Genomic DNA, 24,752 nt, shown 5'->3' on the forward strand with positions numbered 1-24,752 from the left:
ACCTGCCAGGGTTGCACTCACCTTCCATTCTCTGTTGCTGATGGACCTTCTTTTTTAAGTTTCTGTTCAGGGTGTTTCTCTAAGGGCTAACTTTGTGGGTAAGTGTCAACAGTGTTGACTAATAGTGTTTGTAAACACTGAAACTATGATGGGGGACCAAAGAAAAGTTTTTTAGGTTGAACTTTACTTAACTGCAATCGGTATGCAGCGGCTTGTCTTGAAATGTCGAAGGGAAATTGACAAACTTAAATGAAATCGTAAGCCTTTCCTTTTTTATTTTTGGTGTTACACGCATTACTGGGCAGATTCCTCGTGTCCTAGCTGCTTAGAGCAGTGGGTTAATTTTTTTCCGCGTTGCCAGATTCTGTAAATTTATATTAAACTCAGCCTCCACAATACCTTTCTTTTTAGGAGATGCTAAGTGCTTTTCTGTTGTCATCCGCACATTAGTTGTCGCGTAATTTGGTTTTCCTGAAAATTGGAGCCGAGACATAGCTTCTCCTGGGTCTCAAGAGCTATGCATCTAGAACCATGAAGGTGTTGAAAACTGATCAGTGCAAACTGAAACCTCATTACTGAAATGTGTTGTTTCACAAGAAAATTGAAATGCTTCTTGTTTCGGGAACATTAACGCAACGTAAGGCTGGATGGGGGAGGGCTGAAATTGCGACGCCGCCTTCTCAACTCCCTCCAGATCCGGTTCCAGCACGAGCTGTTCCCGGAAGGTGCTATGCAAGCGTCTCGCCAGGTGCTGCTGATCCAGGACGTGGAGATCCGCGACCGGCTGGCCTCGTCGCGCATCAACAAGTTCCTCTACCAGTACACCTCGGAGACCATGCCACGACAATCGCACGCCAACATGGTTGGTGGAAAAACTACCCCACAATGTGACAGTTGTTGTTTCTCTCGCAAATGGGAAACAAAATCGCGCCTTTTCACAGATACGTATGTGGAGGAACCGTATATGTGTTGGTTACGTATACACTCAAACCTCGTTATAACGAAGTTGAAGGGGAGCTGCAATTATTTTGTTATGTCCAATATTTTGTTATATCAGTTATAACAGCTTACGACAATGTATACTCAGTTGGATGCACACCTATAAGCATGCAAAGAAGGAAATCGCCTCGCAGCCCACTGTACTTCTACGCAACCACACATGCGAAGGAAATTGATTAGAAGACAAATATTTGGCTTGCTCAATGCGCACACTGCCTAGTTTATTGTCCGCTAGACACAGCTAGAAAAAAAGTCTGTGGTGCTCCTTTGTTTCGGACATCGCAAGCCAAAGACTTCCTTTTCAGCGGTGGGCACCGCTGAAAAGGAAGTTTCATCTGTGGTTATGGGGACAGCAAAAACGGCATCAATGGTTGATGCCGTTTTCGCTATCGCCATGGGCACTGAAGAAACGATGTAGAAGTTCAAGCGCATCAAGTGCGTACGACGACACTAGCACGTCAAACACGTGGGCATAATAGACCACGGCGTTTTCGTCGCCGTTTGCGTCAGCTTGTCGGCTGATATCTGCGACAATAGCACTTCGGCATCGACATTGAGAGAGCCATGTTGCTCTGCCCTGCTAGCTGAGCGAGGAGGATGACTGGTTCAGCCGCGCATGTCGACGTGGGTGTTTTAAAACAGCAGCGCCGAACGAGTGGGGAACTTTGCAAAGCCCTTCACGCACCGCAATGAGTGTAAGTGTGTGTGTGTGTGTGTGTGTGTTTGTGTTTGTGTTTGTGTTTGTGTTTGTTTGTTTGTTTGTAGGGAAGACTACCATATTTTCACACTTTCTGCCAGCCGGAAAAGAAAAAAAAATTTCTCGCTTATTGCCTGTACATTTGATTCAGGAAAGGCTGCACCAAAGCTACTTCTCGAACAACACATCGCATACTATGTAGACAGAAAAAGCGTATATTTAGCCATAGAATACACTCGCTGCAAGGCGAAAGTCACAATTCACTCAGTGTCACTGCTCTCGCTAGAGCTATGGAAGGCTTAGTCAGTGTTACTGCGTAGGAGCTTCAGGCACAACGCACATTGCCATGAAGCTGCACTAAAGGAAAAACCCTGCATATTACCCGCACCTCTACTTTGCCACTGAAATTTTCGCATTTTTGTTGCGGGTTATACACGCGGAAATACGGTAATATTGCTTGTTATATCCATTGACAGGTCTTTTTACTTCGTTACGAGGTTCTCTATGCAAGGTTCTCTATGAAGATTTCAAGGGGGATTTCATTTACTTCGTTATATCCATTATTTCGTTCAATCCCGTTACGTTATAGCAAGGTTTGAGTGTATATAGGTTTCACTGTACCCACATGGGTGAAAAGATTCATACACTCGCCCTGTGGTACATGTTCATCATTAGTGCATTGCCCTGGCAATCAGTAGTATTGCTGCCCTCAATGTTGCCATAGCTCTGCAGTTGAGTACGTGCTTAGATAGTGCACCACGAGTGATGATGAAGAAACTTTGTTTTGACCAAACCGGGGGAGGGGAGGGGACCAAGGGGAGTGTTCAATGGTCCTTTCCTGTCAAATAGCGGCAATAGCCCTAGCGACATCTTCGGCCAGTCAGACAAAGTGCACCACGAGTTGTTGCCTCTTTTTTCAAAGTCCCCAATATGCGTGTTGTGCACAGTCCTGTGTGTCCAAATTGGATTTGTTGGAGCAGTGAGTGGTTGAAAATGCACACCTTGCTGCATTCCTAACAATGTGCAGCAGCCCTGTCCCAAGATTTTATGGAATTGTGCTCTGCTGGCCTGCGTTGATGTGCAAGACTTTATTAAAAATCACTTTAAACTGCGTCACCTTGGGCTATTGTGGTATGTCAGTGAGAAAGAAATTGTTGCCTGCGTGTGTGGTGGCGTAAAAGCACTTTTCCTGGTCGTCACTAGGCACGCATGAACGATTTTTAAGGATGGTACTCCAATTGTTGTTACTTGTACATGCACCTCACCATCACTGAACGCAATATATTCACCACTGCAGACATTCTGGTGCGAGATATGTTGTGGAGGTACCCATTCATTGCTTCAACACTGCCCTTCAATACTGTAATACGCGCTAAGCTTCGTTTTTTTTTTTTTGGCAAATGCACTGCAAATTGAAAGGCCTGGCTGAACTAAAGTGGGGCCACCTCACATATAGTCCGTGACAAGTTTGAAGATTCCAGATGCAATAGCAAAACACATGAAAGACGCATGAAAGTTGCATCTCAGGGAGGCCGGGGCAAGTCTGGTTTGTGCACAAAGCCAAAAAAGATTCAAACAATCCTGGGTTGTTGGGTGACCGAGTGTGGCTTGCCCTGCGCAGGTGATGGTGAAGCTGCTGCACATCCGGCCGGATCCCAAGCTTTCCTCCCAGGAGTGCTGCATGAGGGTCACCCTCAAGCCGCTCAGGCTCAACATCGACCAGGTACTGCTTGCCAGCCCTCTCGTCTTGAGGGAGGAGAAAGAGGAAAGCAGGGGGCACACTGGTGATGCTTCGGTATGAGCCGCGGTACTGGCCGGAACCCACAACGGGTGGATCGCCTTGCATCACACGTGGCACTAGCACACACACTCTGACCTCCTGCAAGTGTGTACGTGACTCCAGTAGAAAGAGAACTGCACTGAGGCTGACCAAGCTGGGCCGGGGTTCTTCAGCATACTTCAGCGATGCTAGGCTTAATGATTGCCTTGGCCTTGGTAGCTTAGTTGGAGTCGCGTGTTCATTTACGTGTGCAAAACCAGCATCCATAGCACCGCGCCTTGTTATTGTTCCATTGAACGCTTGTTTTCAAATCTGCTGTCCATCACACTGTGATCTGATGTGTGTGCTGTCGCGGCTTGAATGATTGCAGCATAGAATGATATTGAACTTTGAGTAATTTCTTTCTCTTCAAAAATACGTACTTCTGTTTTTTTCCCATTCACTGCAGCTTGGGGCGTGCTTGTACTCTAGGGAGGCTTAGCACTGAGTACCAGGGATAAGTATTGCTCACGCAGCATCTTCTCTCCCTTCTAGGATGCCCTGCTCTTCCTCTACGAGTTCTTCACGAGCATCTCGTCAAACTCTCCCACTTCTCCGTCTTCGCCACCCGCCGACTTCCCGGAGTTTGCAAGGTCGAATGGTGAGCACACACAACCCACTGAGCCATGTGCTTCTTAAAGGGGCAGATGGGTCTTTGGGGCGGAAAAACAGTCGAAAGATCGTTTTTTGAAAAATGGCATTTTCGGCATCCACGGTCATTTTTCTATCAGTCTGCAGATTTCCTCATCAAAAGGCACCATATTTTGTTGTAAATAGCATTTTAAAGTGTACTCTACAGCTCAATCCATGCACAATTCGATGAAGCCACCAACACTTTGCTGGCAATGCGAAGCTAGCATTCTGCCCTCGGATATCTCGGCACCCAGAGCAGGTACACGTGTAATTTTTTTTTTGCTTCTGATACCTAATGTGTGGAGAATACAATGTTGGAAACAAATTTTTCAAATGGAGGCTTTGGAAAATTATTATTGTGTTCAATTGAAACCACACGTGTGAGCCATTTGTGGCAGAGCGCAGGAGGAGTCGAGTTCAGTGTGTTGTAAAATGACCAAAAATAGCTACCTGCCGCGGTGGCTCAGTGGCTGAGACATTGCGCTGCTGAGCATGAGGACGCGGGTTCGATTCCCAGTCGCGGCGGCCGCTTTTCTGATGGAAGTGAAAAGCAAAAATGCCCGTGTGTACCTGCAAGATCCCCTGCAGGTGGTCAAAATTAATCTGCAGCGCCATAGTGGAGGGCCTCATCGCCTGCGTTGCATCGGCGCTTTGAACTCTACAATGAATCAATCGACCAGAAATAGCTGAATCGAAAAAGCTTTTCCACCATTGTATTGTTTAGTCATTCGTATGCCTAGCCACGGGGTAATCACCATCCTGTATGACAGTTATTTTGTAATTGTGACCCAAAATAATGGCATTTGATCATTTATCTAAAAAAATAATCGACATGCAAAAAATCTAATTGTAGATTTGAAATGAGCACAAGAAACTTCGTAATAGTGTGCAGTTTCATTAAAATAGGTTACTAAAAAAATAAAAAAAGAAAAAGCTAAGGCCACTCTGCCCATAGAAACTTGGGTGTCTCATCAAGCGCAAAAAGGGCCTCTAACCGCCATTGTCCATCAATTCGGATGGTACCGCAATGTAAAGGGGGGAAATGCATTTGGGTTTGTGGGGGATTTGAACCCGGATTGCCTGCACAGCAGAGCCAAGTGTGTTAACCACAGCGCTGACCAGGCACCGTGTTCGAATACAACTAGAATTAGCCTGATTCAGGCGCTGCGAAAAGTTTGCTAAACAGCACATGCATAAGCAGGTGCACTTAGAGGAGAGCTCTGACTGTTGGGGGGAGGAGCTGACACGTCAGTTGCAGCTGTCTGCCTGTTTGAGGAATTCGTGTAAAAAAAAAATGAAGAAATGAAGTGAAGAAAGAGATACAAAAGTGATGTATCAGTAAAGGACTCTTCAATAATCTCTGGCTTTTGCCTTAAAATCATGTAAGCAGATTTAAGTGACCGAGGAATTTTTTTTTTCTTGCTTATGTGCATGTGTGCAGCGTTCTGCCAAATTTGGTCTATCAGTCGAAGCTGGCAGTAATTGGCAGTGGGGCCAGGCAGGAGGAACTTGCGCTGTTCAGGTCGCTGCTACAGGATGAGAAAGGCTCGTGGAACGTCGTCGTCGTCATCGTCTCTAATTCCACTGCAGGGCAAAGGCCTCTCCCATTGATCTCCAATTACCCCGGTCCTGTCCTAACTGTGACCAATTTATCTCCGCAAACTTCTTGATCTCGTCTGCCCATCTAACTTTCTGCCGCCCCCTGCTACGCTTGCCTTCTCTAGGGATCCGCTCTGTTACCCTTAATGACCAACGGTTATCTTGCCTTCGCATTACATGCCCTGCTCACATCTATTTCTTCCACTTAATTTCTGCTAACCAGGTGCAACAATACAAAGTTATTGTTTTTTCTTTTTGGTCAATTTGGAAGTCCAGTGCAGGGCAAACAGTTTTTTGAGAGCAGATCATGAAATGTAAAACTCAGTCTCAATCTGTAGGGCCTGCACTCTTGCTTTCAAAGTCCCTGTGCTGTGAAAGGTGTCACATGCCAGTCAGTGCAGGGTAGCCTCCTTACGATTTGAGTAAGGGGATACAAGAAACTATTTCCATGTCTTAAAAGCTAGTCCGGAAAACTGTACAGCTCTAGTGGGGGTAGGCATCATTGAGCATTCTACAAAGCGGTGAGTACCAAATGACTGTCAGCAACAATGTGGGTCACTTCTTTCTTCTTTGTTTTCTTCTGAATTTTTCAGGGGAACTCGTACTGCTGTGCACGTCAAGAAATTAACAATCGCGCGCTGAAGTATTTGAAGTGCTGTTTCAGGTTCGCGAGACCATTAAGCATCGATAAAAGCAATAAAAGTGTAACATAAAATTTTCGTGTCAGTGCTCCTTTAAAAGATCCCCAGATGGTCAAAATTAATCTGGAGCCCTCCACTACGGCGTGCCTCATCGCCTGCGTTGCATCGGCACGTTGAACCCGCAATCACTCAATAGAAACTGGACGTGTTCAGCATTGTTATACATGAAAATATCGTTAATAGTTTGCCCTTGCTAATGCATAACAATAGTTTGTGAGAGCTACAATTATTCAGAGTTTAGTTGCCAACTAATCACAATAAAATGCATAAAAATAAGTATAAGCACAACAGCAGTAAGCTATTGTACTAAGCCATAAAATTATTTTAGGAAATGTGAAATGTACAAGTTCTTCCTAGGTTCCCTAGCTATCACCCAATATACACATCAATCGTGTGCATCATGTTCTGGATGTTTGAAGGCCCGTCAACCTAGCTGCCTTGACGCCCGCGCGATTTAGCGAAACAGTCCCGCAACAGCAGAAAGCAAAGAGAAACATTGCAAGTGGAGCAGAAAGCATTCGTCCCGCTTTGTGCCTTTGTTTTTCGTAGACGATTTTGCAATTCCTTGTCTCTTCCATCCTTTCCGGCTGGTGCTGTAGACGATCCGGGAGCAAAAAAGGGGCGTGTCCTTGCTGTACTCAAATATATGCTTCATTATCGGAGCTAAAACCTCAAGATCCCACGTTGTTGCTGGAGTCGTCACTGCTCCTGGGGTAAGAAAAATTGGCAGTGGCAATTGCCGAAGTCCCTGCGAAGGTCGACAGCCTTTGCGGAGCTCGGTGTGAAGTGGACGCCAGTCTGGCCCGAGTCGTAGCTGCCTTGGGTTCGAATTTCGCTCGCACCGTGGCCTCCTCACATGATATGTAAACATACGAAACTGAAACTGAAGCAGGAGTTGCCCGTGAATAAGCAAGATGGCGGTAATTGTCTGCAAGTTGTCATTTTGAGTTTTCACGAGAGGTTTGAAATCGTCGGAAGTACATGTCCGATCGCCTATAGCACAGTAACGAAAGGGTTAATGGGAAGAAATCAACCTCTCTTTGACGCAGTTAGTGATGACATTGCCGCCACCGCCACGTTGTCTCCTTCTCCGTCAGCTGCGGGCACTTCGAACAACCAGGCGTCGTCGGGGGCCTCTGGCGCCCGGCACGTGGCGTTTGCGGGCGACGAGGTCCCTGTCTCTCCACCACCGAGTTCCACCAGCAGTTCGGGAGGCCCGCCCCCATTGTACATTAGGTGAGTGGTAAAAAAAAAAGAAAAAGAAAAAGAAAGAAAGAAACCTGCGGCGTTTTGTGAAAGGTGACCGAATGCATTAGAATGCATTAGAAAAGTGGCTATGCCTCCTGGCAGGTTGCAGTCACAAAGAAGACATGCTTTTCTTGTGGTGCTTTGTACCAAAAGTTTCGTGCCAATATATGCTATAGGGAAATCTGTCACTGCTTTTGCATGCCATCATGGGTACTTGCTTGGCTAGAACGTGGCTTCTTTTCGCTGTTGAAGTGGAAATTAACTATATCAAAAAACTAACATTTTTCGCTGTTGTTCGTCTTGCATAAAGCTTCCAAATAATTCCTGACAAATAAATGTCTTTAAGCTCCACTTTTCTGTTAACCCTTTCAGGGTTACAGACGTACATATGCGTACTCTGCAAACACCTTCAAAATGGTCAATGACGTATATGTACGTCATCGCTTGTATGTGTAAAAAGTGCGCCTTTTTCGCCAACTTCTCTTGCTTGGCATGTGCTGCCACACTGCGGAAATAGGTCAAATTATTTTCTTGCGCCGATGGCTCTTCTTTTTATTTTTTTTATGATTTACTTCAGCGGCGCGCTGGCTGTCGCTTGCGCATCCGGTAACGAGGGGGTGCGCTGGGTATCGCCAACCGTGCGCCTCTCGCTTCTTGCGCCTGCCACAGACCAAGGGCACCGGCGAAACTGATCACGCTTTTTTTTTTTTTTTTTTTTTGTATTTTATAGGAACGGTGCGACGTCTATCGCTCGCACTTCCGGCAGCACGCGCACGCATGCGTAGCGGCTGGTTTTGGTATTGTCCTCCAGGTGCTTCCCGCTTTTTGCGGCCGCGAAACTGATGTCTATCCGATTTTTATTCACCCAAAAGGTGCCGGCTTGTTACTGTCTTGTTTTTATTTTGAATTTTTCTTGTGTTACTCATGAATAAACCACATGTATGTAACAAAACAAACAATTTTTTTGTCAGTTTATGGTCACCCTAAAAAAATTACAATACCGTATTTACTCGCGTAATCCTCGCACTCGCGTAATCCTTGCACCCCTAATGTGAACCACCAAAACTTGAATTTTTTGGTTCCTCGCATAATCCTCGCACCGCCAACTTTGCAGTGGCGAAAGTTGCCTGCTTGCGAAACCCGCATGGTGCACGCGCTCTTCAACGCGCGCCCTCCCCCGCCGCCTCTCCGTTCGGCGGAGAGCGCTGTGTATCCAAGGCCATCCAGGCGCCCTAACAACCTGCATGGCTACTCCCTAACAGGCGCCCTAACACGCTACTCGCACTGTACTTGAGCCGGTTTCGCGCATGTTTCGCGTGCGCGCAACTAGACGGTGTTCGCGCAGCCCGCTGTCGTGTCGCCGTCGTGGTCCCGCCGTTGAGCGGCAGCAGTCAGTGAGTCACTCGCGTCAGTGGTGGATAGCTTGCTGCCGTTTTGAGAACTTTTTGATCTAGTTGTTTTGTGCTTGGTGCCGGGAGGAACGCCAGCTACACTGCCGCTTTCAAATTGAAAGCGAAAGAGTACGCAATCGAACACGGCAACCGTGCCGCAGGCAGGCACTTCGGCGTCACCGACTTCAACGTGCGTTACTGGAGTAGGGCACGCACATACGACGACGAGATAGGGCGCGCACCAGAAAGCAAAGGCGGCAATTTCATGATCGCTGATCGACGGGAGACTGTTTACGTTGTAAATAATAAAATAAAAAGAAATAGCTGCTGTTGGCAACACTGAGCTTACCTATACAAAAAACGACCGCTACATTTAGCGGGACTGGCATAAGGCAAATTGGCAACACTGTGCACCGGATTTTTTTTTTCCCCGCATAGGGAGGCGAAGCTAAAGTTTGCCGGGCGAGGGAAGCGCTGCCCTCTCCCCGGAGGGGGAGTACGCCGGGGCAGCGGCCTATTCGGCACGTGCTTTTTTCGCTGCGCGCGTGCTGCATTTCTCGCGTTAGGAAGAGGGCTGGGTAAAATTTTCTTTCGCCTTATGAAAGCATACACATTAGCACGTGTCCAGCAAGTTAGGTTTAAACGTAGAGTAGTTACTGAGTTCATTTTTGTCGACGTTTGTCTTGTCGTCTGCTACAGATTTCCCTGCCTGCTTCCCGCCGCTCGACCGGCAGACTGCCCCGACGATTTTAAGGGGGAAAACGTGTTGTTCGGCGGTCGTCGATTGCTCTTTTCTTCTGCAAGGCGACAGCTGTTCAGCTGGTCACAGCGTACTTTTCTCTTGTTTGTTACTCCCTTCGCGTGCTCGCGCTTCTGACATCCGGACTTTCTGGACTGCAGAAACACTGACGCGTGCAAGAAATGTAAGATAAACGTGATTGATTATGGTTAATAGGTTATTTCTTACTCTTGAAACAATCAGCTGCATCTTATAAAAACGCATTAGAAAGGCACACGCTAATTAAGGGGTGCGCTGACAGCGCCGCATTTCCATTTTACTTGTCCTTGAAGAAATTTTTGTTCGCAATGTTAGTCACCCGCTTGGAGTACAAGTATGGGTTAGCGTGACAGTTCGCGGAAACAACAGAACAGCTTGTGGCGTATAACTTTTAATTACTATAATATACAGAATTTGGTGTATACCTCTTTTAATTACCAGTATTTCTAAATGTGGGAAAAAAGCGAACAACGCAGCAATCGCGTCCACAACACAAGTCACAATGACAAGACGGACCAGAGCTACTACAGCCAGGTAAATCGCTAGAAACTATTTTTTTTTCACCCATGCAAAATGTCAACCTATTGTGTTATATATGGACGATATCGAGCGGCACCAGCTAAACAACTCCGAAGTTCATTTATTATAGCGGAAAACAATCATTGGCAGCATGCATTAAAAAAAGTGTAGAGGGGAGGACTCGTTAGAACACTAGTTCGCATTTTCAAAGCCGGGTAATGTAAACTGAAAGCACACAGATACAAAGAAAAATGTGTCAACTTATTTCACCTTTCGAACTGCAGTGATCCATGCTTACCGTCTATCCTTTTGGTGCGCTTTCACGGGGAATATGCAGAATTTAACGAATGGATCCTCTTCTTTCGCCTTGTTACTGTCGTGGCAGCTGACCATGCAACAATGTGGGGGTTTTTTTTCGCTTTCAGTTTCATCTTTTCGTTTCGGGCTAGTGAGGAGCGTTCCCGCCGCTCTTTGTACATACCGTAAAAACCCGAATCCAAGACGACCCCGAATGCAAGACGAACCCTTAAGTGACAACAAGCAATTTTGGAAAAAAAGAAAAGAAAGCTTACATGCGTTTATTCCGAATCACTATCGCTGCTGACTTCCTTGTCACTGACTTCTTGCCAGAGAAGGTCATCTTCCAACCCGTCTAGCACATTTGAAATGCCACATTTCTGGAACGAGCGAACGACCATGGTGTCCGGAATCCCGTGCCACGCATCCAAAATCCACCCCACAAGCTGAGACAGCGACGCGCGCTTCAGACGGCCCGTTGGAGTGAGCGCGTGGTCACCTTCTTGCATCCACTCGTTGTACAGGCACCTGACCCTGTCCTTAAAAGGCTTATTAATGCAAACATCCAGAGGCTGTAACTGGGAAGTCATCCCTCCTGGGATGACCACCATGTCGCACTTGTTGTTCGCCAGCAACGCTTTGCTGGTATCGCACGTGTGGCCTCTAAAGGAGTCCACGACCAACATGGACCGCGGACTCGGGAGTGCTCCGGGACGACGAAGCCAGACGAGCCGAATCCACTCGTCGAACAGTTCGGCCGTCATCCACCCTTTGTCATTGCAGCGGATAATGGCTCCACGAGGAAACACTTCCGTCTTCGGAAGAGTCTTCCTGCTGAAGATGATGTAGGGCGGCAGTCTCCTCCCATCTGCAGTGCAGGCCAGCATGACAGTAACTCGTTGCTTCTCGTTGCCCGTCGTTCTCACTTTCACTTGCTTGGCTCCAACTGCCTCTACAGTTCGGGTCAGGGGCATGTCGAAGTAGATCGGAGTTTGGTCCGCGTTCCCTATTTGACCCAGGCAATAGCCGTGGCGGCGCCGCAGTCCGATCACGTAGCGTTGAAAGCTGGTTAGCTTCTCTTCAAAGTCGACTGGTAAGCGTTGACAAATTGAAGTCCGCCGTCGAAGAGAGAGTCCAGAGCGCTTCATGAACCGCTGCACCCAATGTTTGCTGGCCTTGAACACGGCTGCGGAAAGGCCACGCTGCCGAGCGATTTCCCTCGCTTTTGTTTGCAGCATCTCGGTTGTGACGGCGATGCAGCCATTTCTTGCATTCCGAACGAATGTCAGCAACTCCTCTTCAAGTTCTGGGTGCCGTCCTTTTCTCGGCCCGCTAAATGCCTTCCGAGTGCCGGAGCAGCTTTGCAGGCGATCAGCGTCCTTCATCCACCGTCGAACATTTGCCTCGGAAACGCCGTACCTCCTTGCTGTAGCGAGATTGTTCCCTGTCTCCTTCGCGACTACAATGACTTTTCGCTTGAACGACGCTGTGTAGTAGCTTTGGGATGACATCGCATCCGCTGCTTCGAAAGTGGAGTTACAACTGAAAGCGCGATGGGCGCGATGTAACACGATCAGCGAAAGCAACACGTCAAAGGCCGATCCACACGACGGACCGAGTCCGCGGTCCAAACGGTCACGTGATGCTACGTCACGGTCCGCCGCGGTCCGATGCAGCGGCGAGAGCATCCACACGGCGGACCGCCGTAGCAGACGACAGAGCGGACCAACCAGCTAGGTACACTCTCTACCGCAGTGCTCCCAACCAGACGTACTTGCGAACCCATACGAACTGCCCGCGCCGCGCATGGTTTACGGTATGTATATTTTGCGCTGGGTTTCGCGGTTCACGCACGCATCGAGCCTCGACGGCCTCACGCACGCATCGAGCCTCGACGGCCTCGATGCGTGCATGCTCCCTGTCTCCCACGGAGGGACATGCGCGCGCGCTCATTCAGGCACCCAAGACCGCGCTTGTTTTTTAGACAAATCGTTGGGCGACTGATCACATTATTTTGTTCCGATGGAGAATAAATTCGTGAGTTTAGGTATACTCGCGGCGGCCGCTGCCCCTCTTTTTTATTTTTAGGATTTTTGTTCGCACCCGAATCCAAGACGAACCTGCGATTTGGCGTTTCCATTTTTGGAAAAAAAGGTCGTCTTGGATTCGGGTTTTTACGGTACGTGCTGGCTTAAGTGGCTCGCGCAGCCGGCGGTCGCCTTTTGTTCGCATTCGTGAGTAGGAGGCTGGATGCCTCAGGCGGTGCGGGAGACAGCGCGAGCTGCGCGTGCACTTGCCAGACGCGGTGGAGCGGGCCGGGAGGCGTCTGCTTCGCAAGAGCACTCTTTATCCCGTGAAACCGCCGGGGCGCTCGGCCGTTCGACTGGCGCGTAGCAGACGACGCGTCTCTAGCAGACGACAAGACAAGCACCGGCAAAAATGGACCCAGTAGCTACTCTACGTGTAAACCGAACTTGCTGGACACGTGCTAATGTGTATGCTTTCATAAGTCGAAAGAAAATTTTACCCAGCCCTCTTCCTAGCGCGAGAAATGCAGCACGTGCGCAGCCAAAAAAGCACGTGCCGAATAGGCCGCCGCCCCTGCGTACTCCCCCTCCGGGGAGAGTGCAGCGCCACCCGGCGATCGTTCCGGAGCCTATAACTCTCGCACCGCTAACTTTGCACTGACTTTTCTGAAAAAAAAGTGCGAGGATTATGCGAGTAAATACGGTAATTTTTTCTCGAAATATATTCATCCGAAGAATTTCAATCAGCAATAACAAAAATCGACCCTGGGGGGTCGCATTTGGAAAAAAAATTCGACCCTCAAAGGGTTAATAAAGCAACCTGAAATATTCTTTTACAATAACATCGTTTTTTTTGATAGCCACAGCCTGTTCATGCGCCATGCCCGGAACAAGTGAAATGTTCCTACTTGGTACATGACAGAACACTAGCTGAAGGGCAGCTCCTCTACCCACTGGCACCACGTTTGCTTCTAGTATATCTCTTAGAATTCTTTGTACCAGCTAAATGGTTGGTTGCTTGCCAGATCGATTTGTAGTTTCACTGCTCCCTTGTTTTTGAGCTTCTGTAAAAGTCCCCCCAATGCACCCAGAGGAAAGGGAGAACTTCTTGTGGCTGGAGCAGTGGCTGGTCTGAGTGGGGTGTGGTGCCCTGTTTCTTTCCTTTTGCAGAACCTTTGCCTTCACCTCGGACGTCCCGATCCGGATAGACTACCACGGCAAGAGGGTGGCCATGGACCAGGTGTGTGGAGTGATGCCGAAGAACCTCTCTGTTGCACCTCTTCCCTTTGTTGTTGTTGGTGGTGCCCATTTTCACTCGTCCTGTTCCCCTCCCAGGGTGCCCTTGCCGGCCTGCTGATGGGACTGGGACAGCTCAACTGCCTCGAGATCACCCTCAAGAGGCTCTACTGCAGGCAGGGGTGAGTGCTGGCACCCCTCCTCTTCTCCTCCTACCCTTCTTCAGCTGAACTCCAGCAACAAGCATTTGCTTTGTAGAACAACCATCTCTTGCGACCTCGGGGGCACAAGTGAAACCCCACCCCCTTGCAGGGTGTTCAGTTAGAGCAGTGTTGATGCTTCGCGAATGGCCGAACATTGACAGCCATTGCTGGCAGTGCTTTGTGCAGCTACAGCCCTAGAAATTGTTTTGTGATGTCCTCTGTCAGGGGTAAAGTGTGCAAGAACCGAGTGCGGCCACACGCTTTGCCAGTTGGGTGTTCAGCTTGGTGCTCCGGGTGAGGGTAGCCTTCAGAGATCTTCCACAAAGAGACAGTTTGTGGAGTGAGGGAGAGCACAGTGATCCATCCATACAGGCTGTGGCAGAGTGTATTTGTGCACGGCAGCGTTAAGTTTGGTGGCGTGATTTCATTGTTGCCAAATTTAAAAAAAATGGGCACCTGTTTTTGAGGTCCTACCTTTGACACGACGGCAGCAATGGTCAGGCCCACCTGTTGACTCCCTCGAGTCAGTCCTTCAGGTAGTGTGGCCACTGCCTGACTTGTGTTCACTTGCACCATGATGCTCAGCTGCTGCAGTGAACCAGACGAGCAGTTCTTTTTCTTCTTTGTCTGTGCAGCCTGCTGGGCAGTGAGAAGCTGGTGGCCTTTGTGCTCAACGAGTGGCTCAACGACATCAAGAAGAACCAGGTGCCCAGCGTGCTCGGGGGAGTGGGCCCCATGCACTCCTTTGTGCAGCTCTGTGAGTCCCTCCCACCGCTCATGTTTAGTCGGGGAAGAAGAGTAAGGGCACCACTGGTGGGCATTGAGGTGCGCCACAAGTTTGCTCCATAATCGTGCTTCTTTAGTCAGGCATTGCTACCTGGTTGCTCCTAGGAGTGCTAGTTCATCGGCAGCGCTCGAAAAGAAACTCACCTAGAACTATCTCTTGTCTCAGGTGCAGTTTGAGTGTGCCTGCAGCATGTGCCGAACTGTTGCTGCTAAAACCTAGAAAACGGTCTCTGTGGCTGAGGGTGCCTGGTTGTAGAAACGAAAGAAGCAGAAATAGATTGGCTGTGTACTTCTCTTAGTGTGTTGTAGTGTTTTGGCTGGAAGTGTGCAGCATTGTTCAGAGCAAAGACCTTGCTGGAAAGCTGTTCTTTATTTTGGTTTTTGTTTTGAGGTGCTTGACTCGCATTATACAGGAGAGTTTGGTAAATTAAATGGAGCACCGGGCTTTCATGCAGCGAAGATGGAGTGAGACGCAGTACTTCACACTCTGGTTGCTTGCTGAAAAAGCACTACGACTTCACTGTAACACTGGGATGCATTGGTAATGTTGAACAGTGGTGGGGCAATCTGCATCGCATCGTGAAGGCGATCGGGGCATTTTTTTGTCATTGCCCCCACTAGCAGAACAGTAAATTCAGTCAGTTATTAGCAGGCAGCTTGTGTCTGCTGCGTCACTTAACTGTAGTGGAAAAATGACGCAAGGCAGACCGGGGCCACGGCGGCCCGAAATGGGGATAAATGATTTAATCGCACTGGAATCTCTACATGATGATGATGATGATGATGATGATTGCCATGTGGACACGTACTCGGCGGGATTACCTGCACAGTCCCCCACCTCTGCTCCTCTCAGCGGACGTGACTGCGTGTGGAAAGGCCCTTTGTTCAGAGCTTGTACTGCTATGATTTTCAAACTGTTAGGTAATTTTCATGAGTGGAAAGACATTGGTATCATTTCATGCTTGAATTATGCCCTGCTAGCAGAGTTCTTGTCATTGTGACCAACTGTTCAGGTCCACCCCTCTGACCAAAAAGTGCGTGTGGGTGTTTGTGTGCAGTCAGCGGCCTGCGGGACCTGGTGTGGATGCCCGTGGAGCAGTACCGGCGAGACGGCCGCATAGTGCGGGGCCTCCAGCGGGGCGCCAACTCGTTCACCGTCTCCACCGCCATGGCCTGCCTCGAGCTCACCAACAAGCTCGTACAGACTGTCCAGGTGTGCTCAACTTCCCAAACTGGCCAACTTGGCTCCTCCTTTTCCGCTCCCGGGTGCGGTGTTGCCCTTTACTGCTTCCTATCACTGGTTAGGAACACCAGTTGTGTGAAGAATACCCGTACCTCTTTCCTGAAAGCTTTCTTATTTGTTGGATCTAAAATTTGTCATGTGCTTGTGGTACCCCACTTGTCACATTCAGCCATTTGGATCATACCCGCCGCAGTGGCTAAGGCGTTGGGCTGCTGAGCACGAGGTCGCGGGTTCGATTCCCAGCCGTGGTTGCCACTTTTCTGGTGGAGACGAAAAGCAAAAACGCCCGTGTGTACGAGGTTTCGGCGCACGTTAAAGATCCCCAGGTGGTCAGAATTAATCTGGAGCCCTCTAACCCGGATCCGTCTACATTGCGTCAGCGCGTTAAACCTACAATCAATCAATCAACCATTTGGATCATGTGGCAGAGTTCCAGAGCCAGTTGGAAGGCCTTCCAGTCAAGTGGCAAATTCGTGAAGAGGTTTCCAAACTCGGAGATGGTAACCCCACATTTGTGGAGGCCAACTGTTCCGTCAGGACGAGAGCTATGGATAGAAGAAAAATCTGACACAAAGGGTGCGGTTGTGGCCTGCATTCACTTTGTTCACTTTAGATTCACTTTGTCTCCGAGCTTCATTGCATTGTAGACAACTGGAACTAGCAACCACTTTTATCGCTCCTTACTCATCTGATAGTGGGAGCTTCTTGGCAAAGAATGGCCTGCCTGAGCACATTCAAGAGCACAGCAGTGGGAATATTGGTTTACCTAAGCTAACTGTACTAAATATTGGGCCAAGCATGTTTAATTTGAAAAGGGAGAAAATAAGCAACTTTAGAAAATAAGAAAATAAGCAATCTTCATTGATGTTGCATGCTTTTTTTAATTGTGAACACCGGAATCGTCATTACTTCCTACTTGCCACTGAACTTGTCTCCAACCTCACAGCTCATCATCATGACACATGCACTCATCACCACCGTCATCATCATCATTTTTCGATGAGGTCGGTGGCTGTACACAGAGTCCACTTGACAGAGCCCAGCCTTTTCCACGCTTATAAGTTCTCGGAGAGGGCCTTGGCCAGCTCTTCCCTTGATGTCCTGCACAAGTTCGTGGTGAGGGCAAGAGAAGCTACCCACACCAATGGCCTCTTGGAATAAGGATGCCACTTTATTCTTCTAGAAAACAATAAATATGCTCTCTCTCTCTCTCTCTCTCTCTCTCTCTCTCTCTCTCTCTCTCTCTCTCTCTCTCTCTCTCTCTCTCTCTCTCTCTCTCTCTCTCTCAGGTATGTACAAGTCTGTGTCCGAGCGTCGCAGTAGTATGTATGTATGTATGTAAACAAGAAAAAAGTGAAGAATTGGCTTGAATAGCATCGAGGATAAACCATGTTCTGGAGCTTTCTTATCTCCTCTCTATTCTTTTCTTTTTTTCTCCTGTGAGCTTTACATTGGAGATGTCAAACAGCAGCACACCAGTGTTAACGCAGCAGCCCACATAAAATAAGTGGATCAGGCATTTGTAAGGCAAGTGGAGAGTTCGTACAACCAAGTCTGTGCTGAGTTATGTAACATCTCACGATAAATTTAAGGAATTCTTGAGGCTGGATTTTCAGAATTTTGTCCACACATACATCCATCGATAAGCCTTGATCAACCTGTTTGGTCAACCTGATCAACCCCTTGGATTTACAGCAAATGGTACATACCCTCACCCATAAAGTATACAGGGAAAAAAGCACGCTGTTGATATTCCAACAGTTCTTCGATAGTTTAGATTCCTGCGTCGCAGCTCAGCTTTAAGATGCCACGCTATATTCAGCTTAAAAGTCTGCTGTTGTGAAAGCAGCTCGTGGCGCCGCTTGCAGGGGGTGGCAGAACTGGCGTATGACATGCTCTCACCGGGTCCGAGCCTGCGGGTGGAGGTGCAGAGGGGCCACCACCGGGCGCTGCCCAGCACCCAGCCCCTGGACATCCGCGAGGGGGTCAACAACGCCTACCACGTCGTGGCTGAGGTGAGGAGGAGATGTCATGCTTCTATGCACGTGAATACGAGTGGGAGCGCACTCATCGTAGGCGGCAGAGTAGAACGATAAGGGGACTGGAACCCTCTCGTAGAAAAGCACATGGCCTGAAGAGTTAACGGAAGGGGCGAGTGTGTGCAAATTATTGCCCGTCGGCACGTTATTAGAGCGAAAGCTCTGCTACACCATGTCTGCCAAGGTCGTTCATCGCGTCGCAATGACCTTGAGCCACTGGAGCGTGATTGTGGCAAGTCATCTGCTGCTTTCACTCGAAGTCTTACAACTGTGGTACCGCATGATTAGGCAAGAGTGTAACAGCTGCTTTGCCGGTGCTTGGTCCCTCCATCTTGCCATGAATGGCGTGCAGCCCGGGCCGTCTGCATGCGCTGCACCTTTAACTCATACTAACTGGGTTTGCAAGTGTTAGACCAGACCCAATATTCTACGTGCGCGTGCCAGTTCCCCTTCCAAAGAGTTCCCCAAAGTGACGGTTGTCCCCCATCGCAGGGCCTGGGTGGCACAGCTCGGACCCTGGTGCAGGCGGCCTCCCAGGAGCACCGCCAGAAGGGGGTGAGCGGGGCGGTGGGTGGCCTGCTGCGCCACCTGGGCCCCACCATGGCGGCGGGCATCATCGTGGCCACCGAGGCCACCTCCAGCGTGCTGGGTGGCGTGCGGAACCAGATCCGACCCGACGCCCGCCGGGAGGCCGTCCAGAAGTGGCGGCAGCCCTCCAAGACACCGGCCACCTTGGCCGCCGCCGCCGCCGCTCTAGCCACCGGTGGGTGCACTGCCCCTGTTCCGCTTGATCCACTCCCGCCTGACTTCCTTGGGTGCCGGACATGTGTGTAGCATGACTGCCTTTGTATCTCATTAGCTGGAAGAAACAGTAGGCTTCGTTTTAGCCATACAGGGCTGGCTGCTTACGCCTGCCACAACTTTGTCGGGAAGCCTTGCCCTAAACTCTAAAACAAAGCAAAAACAGTGCTCAAAATTGGGCGCAACGAGCACATGAGTGCTGTTTTTCGTTGTTTTTTGGTGATACAAACCAACAAACCCAAAGACTTCCATTGCTCACCCTGAAACCATCATAGATTAAATGTTGGGCCATCACTCAGAGGTAACATGCTAATTGTGTTTGCTGGATTGAAGGGCTAGTTAGTCACGTGATGGTGTTGGCACTTTAGTGAGGTGGATGAAAGCATTTGCAGGGCCCTTTAAGTACCACTAAAAGTGGTACATGACAAATTATGGATTTGAGAATGTGTGCTGAACACAATGTTTAATTATGTAGTGCCCTGTTATGGGCTAACCGTATCACTGAAACACTGCGCAGAGTGTGAAACTCAGCCTACCTTATCCATGATTTGTGCTTGTTTAAACTTGAAGGAGCTTTTCCATGGCGCTTCCGGTAATCTGGCTCGTAACCTCAGGCATTCCCATCGCAATAACGCCCCATTTTGATGACCACAGCAGATAATGGCTGAACAGAAACGTGGCCAAGTGAAGTAGCAAAAATGAACTCAGAAACGTGCACTACGGAGTCCAGGCGGCTGCCATCTTTCGTTGCTGCAGCGACACCCAATCAGGAGGGTCGTTTTAGCGCACCCCGACTGGAGGGCCAATAGCGCTTCAGCATCTATTTCTAGCTTCGTTTGTGCATTGTTCTCTTTCTGCCATTTGTGTGTTTGTGGACGAACAAAGATAAAAGAGACGAGCGGAACCGGAAAGACGAACGCTCGGCCGATCTAACGATACCAAAATGGCCACGCCCGGTAACACAGTTGCGGAGATACAGTGCTCCGAAAATTGCCGTTTTTTTCACTGTTTTGCGCTGATATTTTGTCACCGCGCCTGGAAAAGGTATTTTTTCATGCCACTTTGCAACACTTTTTAGTGGAAAAACTTTGCAGACGCACAGAATAGGTAACATAGAAGCCGAATGTGCGGCTTCCAAAAAAATGTTTTTGTCATTTTTCCGAAGTTGAAAGCCACGTCGTCCCCCCTTAACCCAAAACTCAAGAACAAGCATGGCTCAAGCAGCCAAACATGTTGCTCTGTTTATGCTTTGTTTTAAAAAAAAAACTTGAGTCTTCCTGTCTGCACTGATGTCACTAAAATAAATACATTGTCGTAATGTATGGAAGGGAAATTTCAAATGTTTACGTTGACTGCAGTGTTTGTCTTTCTGTTGTTCCACAGCGTCAAGATAGAGCCCAAGGCCCAAACAAGCGGTTGGCAACAGTGGCAGCTCCCTCTGTGACACGGGAGCTTGTAAATATTCCCCAACTCCCTCGTCGACCCCTTCATTTTGATATAAGGATCCGTGCCCGACTAAGTTATGGCTCTCTTCTACGCCCCGTCTCGTCGCGTCTTTCTTGTGCATACGACTCAACGACTGCGAAGCCAGCCAACAGCAGGGAAGATGACAGCCACGCTCAAAGATCAGTGTCCAAAACTTTTTCACGTATTTCGGACGAGCGTCTGCGTATGAGCGTGTGTGAGCTTGCACGTGGCTTTGAGAGACTCGATCTGTGTGTGCTTTATGCGTGGTAGCGGTACTGTTTGGTTTTGGTCGAAGTGCAACGGAGGCAGTCGAGAAGTATGACGTGGAGTCAATCGTTAGGGATGGTACGCTACACACTGTGCGAAGTTGGCCTTAAACCACGTAGTCAGGCTTGCCTGCTACATTTATCCCATAGCTCTGACAGGAGGTAATCAATGATTTCAAGCAAGTTCAGTTTGCTGTGATCTCAAGGAGAATCGTTCGATGATGCTTTAGGCGGTGTTGCTGCTTTTCTTGTGTATGTTTTTATTTTGCAGAGGGATCCTGAAGTGGCTTTTTACGGCTGCTAGTGGAATGCAGTTAGCTGCGTTCATTTGCCAGTCTTTTTTGAAAGCCGTTTGAGGGTCCGTTAAAGCACCTTACTGCCATATTGGTTGTACCAACTCTGACTGCTAACTTTATCTGCTGTCGCAAGTGCCTCATGTTTTGGCCTGCACTTGTACGAGCCATTATCTAAGCTTATTTGATTTCGAATCTAAGCGCTGCATTTTTTAAATACAATACTGCAAAGCTACTCGCTTGACAGTGCAGTCTCCATAGGCCTTTTATCTCCAACAGCATGTGTGTGTTCAAGTGTGCTTTTGATTAAAACTTCGTGCGGGGCGGTATCATTTATTATGTCAACACGGAGGGCATGGAGGAAGCCCAGCGAATGTACAGAAATCGAAGAGACTTGTTCTCGTTGTCTAGGCGTAATGCCATTTTTAATGGGAGGGATTGCTACGTGAAACATGCAGGATGCCCTCTGAATAAACAAGTTTTGAAAGGAAACAAAAGTCTATGCTCATTATACAATGTGTGTACGTAACAGACCCTGCTTGTCTCGTGTTTCGATTGGTCAGTTTGTGTCTCACAAAGACGAACAAACTCGTTTGTTATCTGGCCTGGCTGTATTAATTGATCTTGTGTAACAAACTGAGTTTGGAGTAAACATTTACGGTAAGACTGCTAGCTGCAATTGCAGTGCTTAATTAAGACTCTAAAATAAGATGCCTTTCGAGAACTCCTGGTATTGTGTGAAGGCATTGAGTGAAAAAGCCGGTTTCTCTCTATTTACCTGTAAAACGCCTTCTCGCCCGGATGTAAGGCAAGAGTGGATCACAAAGTAGATAGTCTCAAGCAGCAAGAGAGCGAGGTTCTTCTACAATGCAGGGTGGAAGTAGTGTCTCGGGTGCTTTAATTGGGCATTTTTTCTTTAGCATACATAGCTTTTGAAGGGGTTGTGAAGAGATTTAAAAAGAAAGTGTTGTGTGGGTACCTATAAATGTGGAACCTTCATAAACAAACAATGCATATAGTTTCGTTGCCCGATATCGGCAAATAGGGGGAAAAAATGCAGTTACGGTTTCACCTACACTTTCCTCCTCAACTCGTGAAGTGACGTCTTGGTAAGGAGCCAATCGCAGTTCCCCCTCGTCTGCACAGCATGTCGGCATAGAGCGGGCTCTCAAAGGGTCGAATAAAGCTACAACATTGGCGCCATGATAAAACTCGCCCTGCAACTGAACGAGAGATGTCTGATCTGTGATATGACTGATCGACGTGGTCGAACATTCAGTCGACATCGCGGGCGAGTGTCACAGGCAGAAGTAACCACGTTTAAAGTAAACTGGGTGTTCATAAACTGTTTACGCTGTTTCGTACGAGTCTTAAACTGCAGACACCTGTCTCACGTAGCCTGCAATCTGAGTTGCGCTAACATGTAACTTCTGACCTGACGAGGTAAGTGACCGAAAGCTTAAAATGAGAATTTGCTACATGAGCACAATTATCCGAAGAACTTCGAGTAGTCTGAACTGAAAACCTACCCGTCATTTCCTCATCAAGTGGAAAAAGTAACTAACGAGAAGCAGTGATACAGCACCGAGTCGCAGAGTCTCACCATCGCGCAGTTCGATTGCTTTACTGTTTCCTCCAATAAACAATGATGCTAACGTTGCTTCGGTGATTGGATATGCTCCCCTTTGGCGGACTGCAGAAGCGTTCAACAGTAAGTTGACGGTTAAAGTGTTGGATTGATTAGAATTCACGAAAACGCACCACAGTGCTGGGTTACAAATGCGAATTGCTTTTATGACGCAGTTTTCTACCACGCGCTCTTGTCACGTCGGTAGTGTGGGTAGTGTCTGATTTTAATGCAAGCTGGCCCTAACATCAGGTTGCCACGGCGGCCACAAGTTCGAGTGGCACACGGGGCATGTTTTCTTTTTGTGCTTCAGCTGTTTTGTGCCGTTTGATACAAAAAAAAAATAGGTAAGATTCCGAAGAGAACTCTGCAAAACAACGGGAACTTCAACAGGGAAACTGGCTACAAATCGTGCAAACAGCCAGTAGGTCTGAGTTCTGCTGCAATGGTTGCCAGGCAGCTGAAGCAATCAGGGCACCGGTCGCATCTATAGAAAACTGTTTATGGCAACAAATAAAGAATGCCATATTTTTAAAATATCGGGTTTGCAGTTGTACAGAACAATATACACAAAGGGCGTTTAACTTTTGAATGTTCTTACTGTGACGTCACTGCTAGTTGCGCTGCCGACCGACGATGTGCGCATGGTCATTTGCGATGTGCCTCAAAATGAGAATTTCAAAGGCGTCTCCTAAATTCCAGAAGCAATGAGTTGGTGAAAATATTTGGGATTTATGTTAGTAAAATTCAAGCACACAAAATTAAGCAAAGGCAAATGCATTTTCACTTCACGACCCCTTTAAGAGAGTGCTTTGGTGTTCTTGGACGTTTTTTTTTTTTTTTTATCGTCTAACGCATGGTGAAACATTTTATCAGCTGCAGGATGCTAATTTCATTTAAAAATCCTGCATGGACCAGCCTTCTAGCATCATCACTCAGCACTGCTGCTTTGCACAAGGTTGCACTTCCAATGTATGGGCTGTGGCTGCCATTTTATTTTAGAGGCAAAAAAAAAAAAAGACTAAAGTACGGACGTTCTCGAGATATCTGCATATGTCAAGTGAACACTATGTGGCTTGAATTAATCAGCAAGCCTTTGTTATCTTGCACCTTACAGCCTTCGTGTTTTCGTGACATAAAATTTCAGTTTTAAACTGCTATCACCCGGACGTAGCTGTGGGAACACAAAAACTGGCTGCAGGTAAATTATTTCGGAGCCTTACTTTATGCACTCAAGGATGTGCCCTCCTGCCCTGCAACTGTTTCTGGGGTACACTAGGCGCATGTTTAAGTTTGTCGATGGGACTTCAACGATCCGTGCAATCAATCATGTGATGTCGTCAGTTGCCAACTTTGTTGTATACAAGCTCGGGGAAGAATTTTGTTATCACTAGAAGATGTAGACTGCAACAAATGTCTGCATGCAGTTTCAGTACATAGCGCCATTAATTAACGGACAGCAGACTTGAGTGGCCGCTCAGTATCCGAAGCTTAAAATTTGTCGTTGGAAGAATGTTGCCAGTCTGTCTGTGCAAAGATTGGCTACTACTATGGTGCTGTCTCAGTCTAATCAGCATTAGAGTACACTCGCAAAGGCAGAGCAGGGGTGAAATGCCTCGCGTATTTCTGAGAGTCAACAGACTGTTATGACAGTGAACATATGGATTGTCACAATACTGCACATCGAAAATTTGTTTTATCAACTGCACCGTTGCTTTGCTTTAAACACAGGTTGTGTTTTACGATCCAAAACCACACAACGGTTCACCGCGCTGTGTTTTTTATTCAGTGTTGGCATCCATTGTGTGCCTTTTCTGCCATTAATCGACATTGTGCAGAACTCGCCTGGTTACTCTGAAAACGAAATAAAAATGATGTATGCCTATAAGTGCCACACCCACAGCAAATTCATTATTATTTGAAATGAGTGGTTTCTGCTTTGAATTGAGACAGTGGTATTTTTCCATTGGAGCAAATACATCTATGTTAAAGATTACTACCACCTAGTGTTATGGCAGCGCCATCTGTTGACCCCTGAATTATTCCCAGGTGCGAATATTTTTGCACTGAAGCTGAATTCTTC

At 47.9% G+C, this 24,752-nt stretch overlaps 1 protein-coding gene across 3 annotated transcripts in view; it reads left to right on the forward strand.

Annotated features, from left to right (window-relative positions):
• The window catches only part of Atg2 (Autophagy-related 2), a 114,581-nt gene extending 93,237 nt beyond the window's left edge, over window positions 1-21,344 (forward strand). For 2 of the 3 annotated variants that reach the window (XM_077681366.1, XM_077681367.1), the window contains exons 34-44: window positions 695-862; window positions 3,318-3,419; window positions 4,011-4,116; window positions 7,498-7,684; window positions 13,879-13,948; window positions 14,044-14,126; window positions 14,783-14,904; window positions 15,992-16,146; window positions 18,045-18,191; window positions 18,708-18,978; window positions 20,400-21,344. In XM_077681366.1, coding sequence (XP_077537492.1) covers window positions 695-862; window positions 3,318-3,419; window positions 4,011-4,116; window positions 7,498-7,684; window positions 13,879-13,948; window positions 14,044-14,126; window positions 14,783-14,904; window positions 15,992-16,146; window positions 18,045-18,191; window positions 18,708-18,978; window positions 20,400-20,410 — 1,422 coding nt within the window. In that variant the 3' untranslated portion in view covers window positions 20,411-21,344. The remainder of the gene's footprint in view (window positions 1-694; window positions 863-3,317; window positions 3,420-4,010; window positions 4,117-7,497; window positions 7,685-13,878; window positions 13,949-14,043; window positions 14,127-14,782; window positions 14,905-15,991; window positions 16,147-18,044; window positions 18,192-18,707; window positions 18,979-20,399) is intronic. The other variant, XM_077681368.1, reaches the window with a different exon arrangement.
• The last annotated feature ends 3,408 nt before the right edge of the window (window positions 21,345-24,752 follow it).

The sequence above is a fragment of the Haemaphysalis longicornis genome, unplaced genomic scaffold (genome assembly GCF_048455015.1).
Source record: "Haemaphysalis longicornis isolate Haplotype H1 unplaced genomic scaffold, Haemaphysalis longicornis Haplotype H1 scaffold_8, whole genome shotgun sequence".
Taxonomy (NCBI): domain Eukaryota; kingdom Metazoa; phylum Arthropoda; class Arachnida; order Ixodida; family Ixodidae; genus Haemaphysalis; species Haemaphysalis longicornis.